The 12163-nt window shown below is 42.1% G+C and overlaps 1 protein-coding gene across 1 annotated transcript; it reads left to right on the top strand.

Annotated features, from left to right (window-relative positions):
* Positions 1-144: 144 nt before the first annotated feature.
* LOC143459739 (rho guanine nucleotide exchange factor 10-like) lies at positions 145-11691 on the top strand. Its single transcript, XM_076956997.1, has 25 exons — positions 145-1104; positions 1232-1335; positions 1529-1646; positions 1842-2005; positions 2078-2143; positions 2320-2427; positions 2514-2583; positions 2719-2911; positions 3164-3335; positions 3448-3657; positions 4401-4608; positions 4685-4793; positions 5363-5523; positions 6677-6830; positions 7061-7152; positions 7365-7480; positions 7625-7762; positions 7834-7916; positions 8184-8335; positions 8619-8760; positions 8909-9084; positions 9359-9505; positions 9702-9903; positions 9998-10253; positions 10344-11691. Exons 1-25 carry the CDS (start codon positions 237-239, stop codon positions 10503-10505), a joined length of 4371 nt encoding a protein of 1456 aa, XP_076813112.1. The 5' UTR covers positions 145-236; the 3' UTR covers positions 10506-11691.
* The last annotated feature ends 472 nt before the right edge of the window (positions 11692-12163 follow it).

Here is a 12163-nt window from a genome sequence, read left to right as displayed (position 1 = left end):
CCCATTTACTTCATCGCTTCCATGGCAGGCTATAAGACAAAGCCTATGGTTTTATAGCTTAAATTTGCAAACTTTTCCTGCCCAGAAAAGCGCATGTTTTTAGTGAAATTAAAGTTTTACAGTCTGCCGCAAGTTATTCTGTTATTGGCTTAAAGTTTTACAGTTTTCTTTTTAAGTGACATATGGTATAGTCTTAATTAGCCTAGTTTTGTTACTGATCTTTCTGTCTTTTAATAATGTCGGATTTTTTAAAAATATTTCGACGTCAGCGATCAGTGAAGCAGATCGAGCGACCAAATTCTCCAAGAGAAGAAAAGTCGTCAAACTCTGATGATCAAAATGCCAACGTGTGCAGCAAGCAACATGAGCCTGCCGAACAAACAAGTGGCATAGATGTCAATGTCACTCACAACGCTGACAATGATGAAGCTTTCAGGGAACCTAAAGGTTGGAGGAAGTCTTTGCGAAAACTTCGTTGGCGAAAACGTGATTCTTCTTTGAGCAGTGTTTCCTACGATAATATTTCAAAAGTCGGTGCGGAAAGTTCATGTGAAAATGTACAGCCCAACAAAGTCCACTCGTCCCCCACGCTGAACAAGAGGTGGTCTTATTCACCCGACCTAAGCGAAGAGAATGTACCTGGGGCTCGCGAGCTGCGAGGATCATTGCAGCGGAAGTTGAGCATAAAAGTTGAAGTGGATGAAGACCAATGTTGTGATCAACACCCAACAAGGAGGCAATCTAATCGTGTGTCTTATATGAGGAGAGGAACTTTAAGCCACCGTTACAAAGCGCTTGAAGCCGCAGAAGAAAGTATGGAAAGTGGCACTGCTGGCTCTAATGAAATGAGTGTTGTTGATGAAAATGGAAAGGAAAAATTGAGGTCCTTGTCGAAACCAGAGATAGGAAATAATCTTGACCTGTCGGAGAATAGAGATTTGAGCGAAATGTCTCGCTTATCCGCGAGCCAGCCAATTCCTCGATATGAAAATGTGGAGGGGAATTCCCTAGAGAAAGGTAGTTCCTCCCCAGGGCTGGTTGAATGGAGTGAGGCAACACAGACGATAGATTCAAGTTTGTTGTCACCACCCTCTGATACACAGTGTGAGTGCGTCTTGTTCTGTTGTTATGTATGCGCTTGTTGTATTACACAACGTTTCAAGCTTTATGTTGCCATCCCACAAATTGTATTTATTTAATAACTGTAACATTCTATTTTGTTTCTATGTAGTTTCGGTCGCAGCCCAATCGGAATCATCGATCCAGCAGTCTACGTCAGCACGTTCGTTGTCGATGGACACGTCAGATGGAGTGGAGACACCATATGATTTGGACGTAATGCTTTTATCTTTATGTGTAATTGTTGCATGTGATTGGATCCCATATGCAAAGGCTTAAAATCTCATAAGCTGCTTGTATGCAAATATGTGCGTTTTCTTGCTCATAAAATTATACTAATCTACTTTGTGTGATGATGATCCAATAAGCTCATATTTCTATTCTGTTGAACTTAATGGTCTTGATGCAGGACATCAACGATGTTCTTGGAAGCTTAGAATCTCGCTCGCACACTCTCGGCACGCTGCATGGGCAAGACACGATGTACGACACGCTTGATCGAGATCACAAACTGAAAGCCCTCACAGGTGTCTTAGACATCTTATACGTCTTTGCATTTGTTGATGGTGTTTTATTTTATGATGTAAACACATTTTAACAGATGTATAAGCTTTGAGTTTTAAGGCTGAATTTAACCAATGCTTAATGAAAGATTTCGATTTTGGCTTCAGATCTAAAGACGGGCGAAACAAAATGTGCAAAGATGTTTTTGTTTATTTCAGGTTCTTTAATGAGAGGTCGCGCTGGAACAAAGTTTGAGCGAGATGCAGAATACGCCCTTGAAAACGTGGAATACCAACGTCACCAGTACGAGGACGCCCCTGTAGCTCATTACTATAGACAACTTAATGACAGCAAACGTGGAAATGCTTACTTCAGTGCCGGGGTAAGCAAAGCTGCTTGTTGCTGTAAACTTTGAATGGAATTTAGAATAATAACGATGAGAAATTGCATTCAGCAAAATGAGAATGGCCTCACGACTGCTGATGGTGGAGAGGGCATCTATGAAGATTATGAAGTCCCGGTGACTATTAAACTTGACTTTGCCTTGTGTGTAGATATAAGATTCTAACTCTCCAACTAGGCCTTGCACACATAATACAATAAGTGTTTTGGATGTTTATGTGCATCGTAAGTCGTGTCGCTGCGGCTGTTGCATCTGAATCGTGTGAATAATAAAAGATCTTTTGACTTCATCAGACTCCGGATGACAACTCGTCGTGGGGAAGTCACGAGTTTGACTCGACCTCAGAAGAGTCGGATGATAACAATGAGAAAAGTGATAAAAGTCAAAGCAGATCGGAGAAGGTGATCAAGTTATTTTAATTTGACCATTTCTTAAGTTTTATCAGGTAACTTCCACGTTGATTATGACATCATAAATATATTTCCAGGTTCAGAAGCTAAAATTTTGGGGGAGAACTTCACTGAAGAAAAAAAACTCAGTTTCCTCGTCGCCAAAACGTAAGAAATCTTGTTTTTACAGAAAATTTTTTGTTTTCTTATTTTTGTGATTATTTTGCGACTTGTTATTTTATAATTTCTTGGTGATTAACTTTTCGTTTCATTCCGGTTTTTGTTGTTGTTCATCACCATCAGCTGTCGAATATGAACAAGGCTCGTTCGTTGAATTTCACATCCCCCCCAACCGTCACCCCTCCCCCCAGTTGCCCCCAATCACCCCGACCGGTTTAAGTGAGGGGCAAGTTAAGCGAAGGAGAATTGTGGCCACGATAATATCAAGCGAGAAATCTTACACGGATTCACTGCAGAGACTGGAGAGTGATTACAAGTAGGTCGATTCTGCAACCAGCCATCACGACCCTTCCCTCTTTGTCATATTTGAGTTATTTATTCAAATAGTTGTTTTCTTTATTTTTCCATGGTTTTTGTTTTTCATTTGCTTTTATATCATTGTGTTGTATTTTATCTCTGTGATATTTTTCTGTAGTTTTGACTGTTGTAAGAAACTTGGAAGTGCTTGAGCTTGTCGCCATTATTGTATTATGCAAAACATTCTTCACCTTTGATTGTGATGTAACAGACAAGCTTTGCTGGATCATAAACCCCCCATTATCGGACCTGACATTGTTGAGAAGATATTTTACAAACTCTCGGCAATCCTGCAATGCCACCGGTTGTTCCAGATTGGCCTCGCGATGGCGACAGCGAGTTGGGACGAGCAGGAATTGATCGGAGGAACATTTGTTGCTTCTGTGAGTTGAAGATTGCAATTTTTATTTTTGCTTCTTGATGCTTTGGTTGGCTCATTAATTATTTTATTTCTACTTTATACGCTTGTCTTTTTGTTCTGCTCCAAACATTCAGTTCTCGAAATCGATGGTGTTGGAATGTTATGGGGATTTCATCAACAATTTCACCGTCGCCATGGATACAGTGAGCAAGACCTGCATGAGGAAGCCACAGTTCCTTGCGTTTCTCCGTGAGCGACAATCCACGAGCAACGATCGACTGAACTTGTATGGGTTGATGCTGAAACCAGTGCAAAGATTTCCACAGTTCATAATGCTCGTACAGGTGCGTAATAGCACACATACTTCAGTTGCATTCCTGACATAACACTATGTTGTAGTTATGTCAAGAAGCTATATATTCATAGCTATGTATTTTGTTAACATGAGCTAAGTAATTATGGTGTAGACCAGCAAGTATCATTGAGCCATATTTGGTGTCTCTGGTTTTTGGTTGTTAAATTCTGCCATCTCAGTCCACACCACTCTGCCAGTAGCCAGATATGAGTGCCTTAGGGCTTCAGTTTGTTCAGTTCCACTCTCACAGCTGAATATGGTTGACTTGATTCTAACGCTTATCTTTATCTATTTGGTTTCTTTGGCGATCAGTGCTCATGTGTCTGTGATGAAATATTTATCCCTTTAAACATTCACGATAATGAATAATTAAATGAGAAAATACCATCTACTTTGCTCCACTCTCCTCAGTGATAACAATATAAGCAGCAGCTTGTTTGCTTTGTCATACACTTCTATATGTTGTCTATTGTTTCCACATGCTTTTAAAGCCGTGCAACTATGCACGAGGCAAGAATGAAAGTTGAACATGATCGGTTCATTGCCCGCAAGTTAAATATTTACAAAGTAATTCTTGCCATTGCACCACTGCAGGCTGTTTCAGTGCTCATGGCACCATAAGCAATAAGCATGTTCACTATACTTCGAGGTCCACGTATATCTACGAGGTGAACACAAATGTCCACTTTGACCGTTCGAAGCTCAGCTGAATAAATTGGATTTGTTTCGCAGGACCTGCTCAAGCACACACCTAGTGGCCATGCTGATCGGCTTCCGCTGCAACTTGCGCTGACCGAACTCGAAACTCTCGCCGAGCGCTTGAACCAGCGTAAAGCCGACAATGAAGATGCCTCCGACCTTCGGAACCTCTTGGAGAATAGCAATTTGAAGCTGACGGCCCAAACGAAAGATGGAAGAGCAAGGAAGCTGATAAAGCAAGGTGTGATTATGAGGGTTAATTGGGGTTGCTTTTACGTCATTACATTATGTCCTCTGCATCACTCCTCTATTTCCAGGAGACGTGAAGGAGTGCAAGCATAATGAAGACGGGTTGCTTGAGAAGGTTAAAGACTGTCTTCTCGTCCTCACCAACGACATGCTCATTTGCTGCTCCATAAATAACAGGTCCGATTGGTAAAACTTTGGTGTGGGCTTCAATATCTTTACCTCACGGCATCAGCCATTATTGTGCGTTATTTCCCGGCTGGAATGTAAATTAAATTTGAGATTATTACTTCGTAGCTTCGTTAACATGAACGGCTACGAGCGACGAACGAGCGTAAGTCGTTCGCAATCCGGTTCCATATCTGACGCATTTCAGGCCACCGTCCGACACATATCGTCCAACATAAGGTTTCATGATGCGTGTAAAGTCGAGTGAAATGTATTGCTGTAGACGAGAGTTTGGTTGTTGTCATGAGAATGGTCTTATATCATCGATGGACTTACGCCCATCACCGTGCGCTGGTGTAGTTATAACGGTGATGGGTTGGGTTCAAACTTCTAGTCTGTCTCTTGTCTCCTGGTGTTGTTATTCATTGATATTATAAATGTTGGTCTCGTGGTGGTCAAGTTGTCTAAAGCACGGTTGGTTGTCGCATCCGTGCACATTTTCAATCTATCCTAGCTCTTGTTTTATCGTCGCAATAAAGTTGGATTAGAACGAAATATGAAATCCCCCTACTCTCTCGCAGACGTCCTCAGCGGGGAGGGTCGAGTACGTACAAGGACATGTACAAGCTGAAGTGGCGTGTCGCCCTCGACGTCGTTGAAGTCACCGATGGATCTCCGAGACCTTCCCACCAAGCTGAGAGAGAGACGCTTCATGCCGATTACATCAAGCTGCAACAGATAGGTTTGTGTCAATAAGTTGCTCAGGTTGATCTGCTCAACCATATTTTCGTGGCCTAAAATCCGGACACTCTTTAGTGCCCACTAGCGGTTTTTAAAATGAGGTATGAACACATTGTCTGTCTGTGTGAAACTGAGATGTATGTTCCCGGTTTGCAAACTAAACACTCTGCTTCCCATTCATTTCTACCCTTTCTGAAGCATGGATGTTTTGCTTGCATTTCATCCGTGAATTTACATTTTCGCTTAGCCATATTCTACAGTAAAACAATAACAAAATTAAATCTTAGCACTTAACATATTCGGCTCGCATCTTCAACTAGAACAAGGGTTCTAAAACTTATGGAGAGGCGCCCCACCTTGACGGTGTGAATAAAACCCGCGGCCCACTTCGAAATCATTAAGCATTAAACAAACGACAATTTCCTTGGTATTTTCATTTGGTCTGCAACAGACTTCTTGTTGCGCTATTTTTCTACTGCTTTCACTGCTTTATAATTTTCTTCAGCGAATATACGCTTTTATCGTTTCAGACATGTTCTAAATTTTGCAATATCGACCAAGATATAAGGCCTTCAGCTACTAGCCCAGCTCCACTCATCCATGTATCATTGTATCCCAAATAGAGCGCTGTATTGTCGTTTATGACGTAACAATGAAATTATTACCCGTAACGCAACAAACAATTTAAAAAATTCCGGACATTTAAGCATATTTTAGCATTTCCCCCCGGACGCAGCTTGAACACTAAAATTCCGGACATGTCCGGGGAAATCCGGACGTATGGCAACCCTAATTTATTCTACTGTGACGTGTGATGTGTAACTGAGTCTGTGTTTCAGCTTAGTGGAGTGCGTGCATATTCGCATCTGATTTGTTGGGAAACTAAAGCCAACTTGTGGTTTGTTAAAACACACAAAAACATATTTCGCTCATATTAAAACATATTAGGCATCATTATTACGTCATTATTCATGAGTTAGTTAAATTACATAAAAGCACGGCCATACTCAAATTCTTTTCAGACAGACGACGCCTCACTGTGGTCAAAACAGCTTCCTGTGATAAACATGCCACAAGCTCAATGCGTTTTCTAACCTTTGTAAGATCAAACGTCACTTAAGAGGTTGTTCGCTCCTCACTTATTGTCTTTGCAGCAAAACTGATCGACCGACTGCAACTTGCACACGAAGGAATGACTCCTCTGGTCGTTCAGAAGTGTCTGGGCGATCTGCAGACCAAGATAAGACAAGCAGAACAACTCGCTACTCAACCCGAGGATGCCTCGTTCACCGTCAGATTCCCGGGAAAGTGGGTTCTATGATAACTTTCTGGTTTTATTCAGATTAATTGTGGAATTGTCCTGAAATCTATTTTGTCTGTTTGCTATATTTTTTTCAAACTGATACTTCATGGCTTTTGTAAATATTTGTTGCATGAACTGAACGCGGCATACAAGTTATTCTTATTGAAATAACTCGGCGTTATATTAGGTGGAGAAATGAAGTTGAATTAATGCAATAAAAAAATTAACTTTGCAGCAACAGAACCGAGACTAGAACCCTGGTGCTCACGTACAACTCACACAAGGACGAATGGTTGGAAGCCATTTCGAGGACAAAGTTGGAAAATGGTATGATGTCTATGTAGTAATGTAGCTCCACAGTATCTAGCGCTCATCGATTGTTAATATCTTCTGTCTGGAAAGTTTCTGTATTATTCTAATTTTTGTCTGGTTTGTTTGTGTGAGGAGGCATTCGGTAAAATAAGTTTCCGGCGCTGGTGTGAAGTGTTTCCGGTCTGCCCTTAAGTTTTCACTTAAATCGACTTCAATATAATTTTCAGCCCCGAGCAACATCGACGCCTGGTTCAGCTCTGACAGCGGTGAAAGCGAGGCGAGTTGGAAAGCCCCCTTGTTCCTCAGAAGTCTCTCGGCCCACATGTCGTACGAGACCTTGCAGGTAAATACCTCACACTTACCACCGACAGCAAATGATGTCAACTAAGGCTATAAACGTGCACGACTGCTCACTACTTCCAGCGTAATCATTGAGCAAAGCTGTCAACTAGAGTTGTAAAGTACCACAAATGAAACATATTCCTAGGTGCAGTGTTCTTACTCGTTCATGCCCAGCTCCCACGTCACTCTTCTATGGTTGTCGTGCGCCGCCAGCACCGTGCTTGCGGTCGTGAGTGTCTATTACATCACAGAGGATCGTGTCGAGAAGGTCCACGTCATGCAGGTTTGTGGAGTTCCTTTGGTAGTGTAAGTTGTTCAAAACCAGTTCATTTATTCATCTGCTTCCGATTGAAGGTTGAAAGTTCAGTGCAATGCATGGAGCATTGGAATCCATTTTATGACAATTACTCGGTCTGGCTTGGAATGGAGTCTGGATGGTAAGAAAATCTCTGTGGATGATTTAAAGTTTGATTTCGTCTTTGTGCGATCATTTCATTACTTGGTTTGTCTGTGCCACATATTGCATGTTCAGACACTGCAGCAGCACGTTGCGTTGTGACGTCTCAATGAAGATATATTGTTTCGCATATAATTTTAATTGATTACGTACAAATTACCTGTCTGCCAGTGACAAGACATCCACCGATGGCACCATGAAGCTTAAATTTATCTATTTGCCTAATCCAAGTCTATAAATATTTCAGCCTTCTGGAATATTCTGCTGATGGGAGTTATCGGAAATTAAGCGAAGTTTCCATGCCAACCATGTCCACAGTGATGATTATGAAAGCGCACAAGAACAATCTCTACGTCGGCTTGCTGGATGGCACGCTGGCCATGTACAGCCGCACTCCAGGTAAGCTAGCAGCTTATGATTGGCCCTGAGTGCCCATTGGCACTAGCGCACGAAATCTTATTAAAAATGAGCGATGTTCATTATAATACTGCAGTTTATTACAAGATAATCATTGAGGCGTTTGGTTGTCATAGGCCTCTGCCAGCAGCGATACAGTCGGCTTACAGTTGATCTAATATTTTCACGCCCATGTGCATAATTTGTATGAACGATCTCTTGAGCTTAATGAAGTAATTTAATTCTTTGTCGAAGCGGAGTTATGATTTATCCATCACGCTTGCAGGTGCATCCGACTTGCAACACATTTCGTCGATCACGGTGGGTACAGGACCTCTGGTCTGCCTTTCGCCTGTTGCTGATAAGTTATGGGGCTGCTCTGGCAACAATGTCGTCACAATTGACATGGAAACTTTTCAAACAGAAAGGTGACACGTCATACGCTTGAAATTATCTTTCGTTAATCCATTCACTGAAAATAGTTGTTTGAATGATCCCTGTGATATTCACTTTGGCCCAACTTCACGCAGTTTGTGGTCAAATTACGAACTTATCATGTTTTAAAATATCTTCAAGTTCTCGATCTCTGCTTCTCGACGGGGAGAACCTGGTTGTGAACCTGGTCACTAGGGTCGGTAGTGGGCTGTGGGTCGCCTTCTGTGACGAGTGCAACCTCAACCTTTACCATCTCGAGTCCCTTGACCGACTTCAAGAAATCAACTTGTCCAGAGTGATCCGCGATTTTGTTCTAAGTAAGTCGAGCAACGAACACTCAGGTCCGATTTTCAGCATTTCCCTTAAAGCTATCTTTTTTGCTCGTGTAATGTCCGTTTTTGTGCCATATCTGTGTATTTTTTATTCCTTTTATTTCGTATAGCATCGTCACAGGCTCACAGCATTTGGACGCGTTTATATTTATAAGTGGCAGCTTGCCAGTGAGTCGTTTAGAGCATCGGGCTAGTAGTTGGGTTTAGACCAGATCGTCAAATAACTCGACGACTTCTGATAGAGATAAATTTCTCGAAGGTCTGGATGCTGCCGAGAAGATCTCAGAGAATTGCACCATCACCAGCATGTGGAGTGGTCACAGCCAGCTGTTTGTAGGAACGAGCAACGGGCTCCTACTCGCCATGCCGCTGCCCAAGCTGCCCGGGTCACTGCCGAAAATAACAGGTGAGAGGTTTATAAGAGAAATAAATGAAACCTGAATAAATTCTTAAGATAAATTGCTGGAGCCCTGCAAGGGTTTGACCAAAGCATTTTGTTCTTTTGTTATACGACAGTTGTTTACTTATGTAATGAAACCAACTTGTGGTGGTTTGTAGATTAAATGATCGGATTTTTTGATGAAACTTTTCTTCACAAACAGGCCCAAGCAAGGTTTGCCGCCACAGCCTCAGGGGCCCCCTAACTTTTCTTTTCGCCCCTGAGCTGCCCCCGCCTCTCGTAGGAGGGAAAGCCCCCTCCAACCCCAACATGTACGACGGGAAATTTCCCCCTCCACTCCCGCGCAGAGACGACCTAGATGAGACCATCGTGCCTGAAAAAGAAGATCTCGCGAACGACGTCACGTAAGTTCTTTGTGACGTCATAAGTAGGCAAACTATAGGCTGAATGTTTATATTATCAATTTACTCAATGAAAAACCTTATTGTTACGTCATAGATCTGAAGTTCGCAAAACGTCGGTGCCTTCGCGACCCACTTCGGCCGTTCATCTTAGGGAGGTGCCGCCCCCTCCCTACGTCAAGCACAATGTTGACCCCTACTCCCCACGAATTACCACCCCTCCGCCCCGCCCCTCCGACCTTGACTTCGCCGACCCGTTCAGCTCAAGTCGATCTTTCTCCTGCGATAGACTGACCGAGAATAAGTCCCTATATGAGCACATGGAGCTGCAGTCCCTAGAGAGCCCTAGGAAGGTGCGGCTTGGAATATTGTCGCCATGTTGGCGATCTCACTAATTCTGCTTAAACCCGGTTTTTGTTTGAAATTTGTCGAATATTTTCCAGGATACTTTCGTTCATTGGAGCGAGACCACTGCTCGACACTGCCCCGTAGTGATCGCTTGTGGAGAAGGATACAGGAGATTTTCATCGAAAGCCGGGAAATCTCAATCATCCAATCAAACTCTCTCCCCCACCATTCTTTGCTGGAAGGTTATGACATCATAATCGCTTGCTTTGAAGTGATTATGATCTAAGAATGAGGTTCTTGTTACTTCACAATGCATGGCGATTTGCTGTGGCGTGCAATCGTGTTCTCTGTGTGGGGGTTTTACCTTTTATCACCTGGGCTTGAGTAATTTTTTTGTTTCTTTATTTTGCCAATGATCAAATTTTTGATAAAAGTTGAAGTGATTGTTTAGAACCCCCCCCCCTCGTTCATTGCCACCATTCGTCACATGACGTCATAACAATGAAATTTGGTTCGAATATTCGATGTTCATATCTTGGCCCTAACACTGCTTCCATAACTAGATCGTGCCCAAGCCACGGGTTCTCAGACTTATTACACTGTAGCAATATCGCGGCCCTGGTTCGCTTGTTCATCTTTCTTATTCGTTTACCTGATCAACCGCTTGAATTACTTTTTACTAATGTGTTGTTGCTGTAACTTGCTGCATGTTGCCCACTAACGGCCATCTACCGCGCTGGCGCGGTTCGATTGCATTATAATGTCATTACTATTGTTTATTGCGTAATAAGCTACACGTTTCGTCTTACAACACGTAGCGTTTTTAGTGGTGGCCGCTATTCCTGCTTTAAACCGGCCGCTGGTTGGCGCGCTTGTAGCAATATTAGTTTTATTTCTGACCTTGGCACTTAAGCATGTCCTGGTGCAATTTATTGATCTTTGTAAATTTATTTTGCCTTCGTCACAACGCTAAAATGAAATTTTATAAATCGATGATTTCTTAATTAACCGAGTTTTAATTTTCCAAACTTCTCGCTTTTTGCTGCAGTTAGTGTTGGATTGTGACGTCACAATTATCGCGCTTACTTGAAGTTAAACTTTGATTCTTTGCACTGACAATCAGCTCAATATTTTACTGATCGTCTCTCTTAATTCTCTTTGTGTATCTCGCGTTTGTACATACGTCATTCCAACTGTGTCGTCATTTTACGAGTATTTGAAACCTCGCATTGATGGCGCGGAATGTTTCAAATCAAGCCGCCATTTGTTCATTTAACTTGGCTTTTTATTCACTTATTTTGGGTAAATTAAGTTTTTTTATAAATTTTGTTCAAAAAATTTTACCTATTTTTTTGGTAGAAAAAAGGCAAATTAATTTATCTGCCTTGGTGGACAAATTTTAGTTCGATTGTGACTTAATAATAAACGGCTTGAATAATTTGACGTCATAATGGTGCTGATATTTTGTGTGTAGGGGGGGCAGCCAACTCGCTCGACAACCTGTCAATAGTTTATACACCTGGTGGCGCTGTTACCGCACTGTTATGAATGTTTCAAGTTCATTGCCGTTGTTTGATTTTCAGAAAAACGAGTTAATTTACGTCACAATACAGAAAGCATCAAGTGAACGCGTTTAGAATGTGCGCCAGTTGTTTTCTGTAGCGAGTCATGAGTTGCTGATCGATGAAGAGTCTCTTCGTCGCTCTTGTCGCCATTTTCGAGAGTCGTTGACACGTTTCCATGGCAACCATTCAAATGCAATTGATTAAGTTTGTGTTTTGCGGAATTTCCAACCGCGTAACAGTTGGCAGCCTCACAAGCCTCGAGTATGACCGTGCTCATTCTCGAATGTTCGAAGGAAGTTAATTTTAATTCGGGCACCTTGTTAAGTCATTCATATTTCATAATGCTACTT

This window comes from Clavelina lepadiformis, chromosome 5, assembly GCF_947623445.1.
Source record: "Clavelina lepadiformis chromosome 5, kaClaLepa1.1, whole genome shotgun sequence".
In the NCBI taxonomy this organism is placed as follows: domain Eukaryota; kingdom Metazoa; phylum Chordata; class Ascidiacea; order Aplousobranchia; family Clavelinidae; genus Clavelina; species Clavelina lepadiformis.
This window is presented reverse-complemented; position numbering and strand designations above follow the sequence as displayed.

Excerpts from the sequence above, each read along its gene's own strand:
- LOC143459739 (XM_076956997.1), top strand. The coding sequence starts at position 237 with ATGTCGGATTTTTTAAAAATATTTCGACGTCAGCGATCAGTGAAGCAG. Across the intron at positions 6,831-7,060 it reads ACCGTCAGATTCCCGGGAAA|CAACAGAACCGAGACTAGAA; the intron begins GTGGGTTCTATG and ends TTAACTTTGCAG. Across the intron at positions 8,761-8,908 it reads GAAACTTTTCAAACAGAAAG|TTCTCGATCTCTGCTTCTCG; the intron begins GTGACACGTCAT and ends AATATCTTCAAG.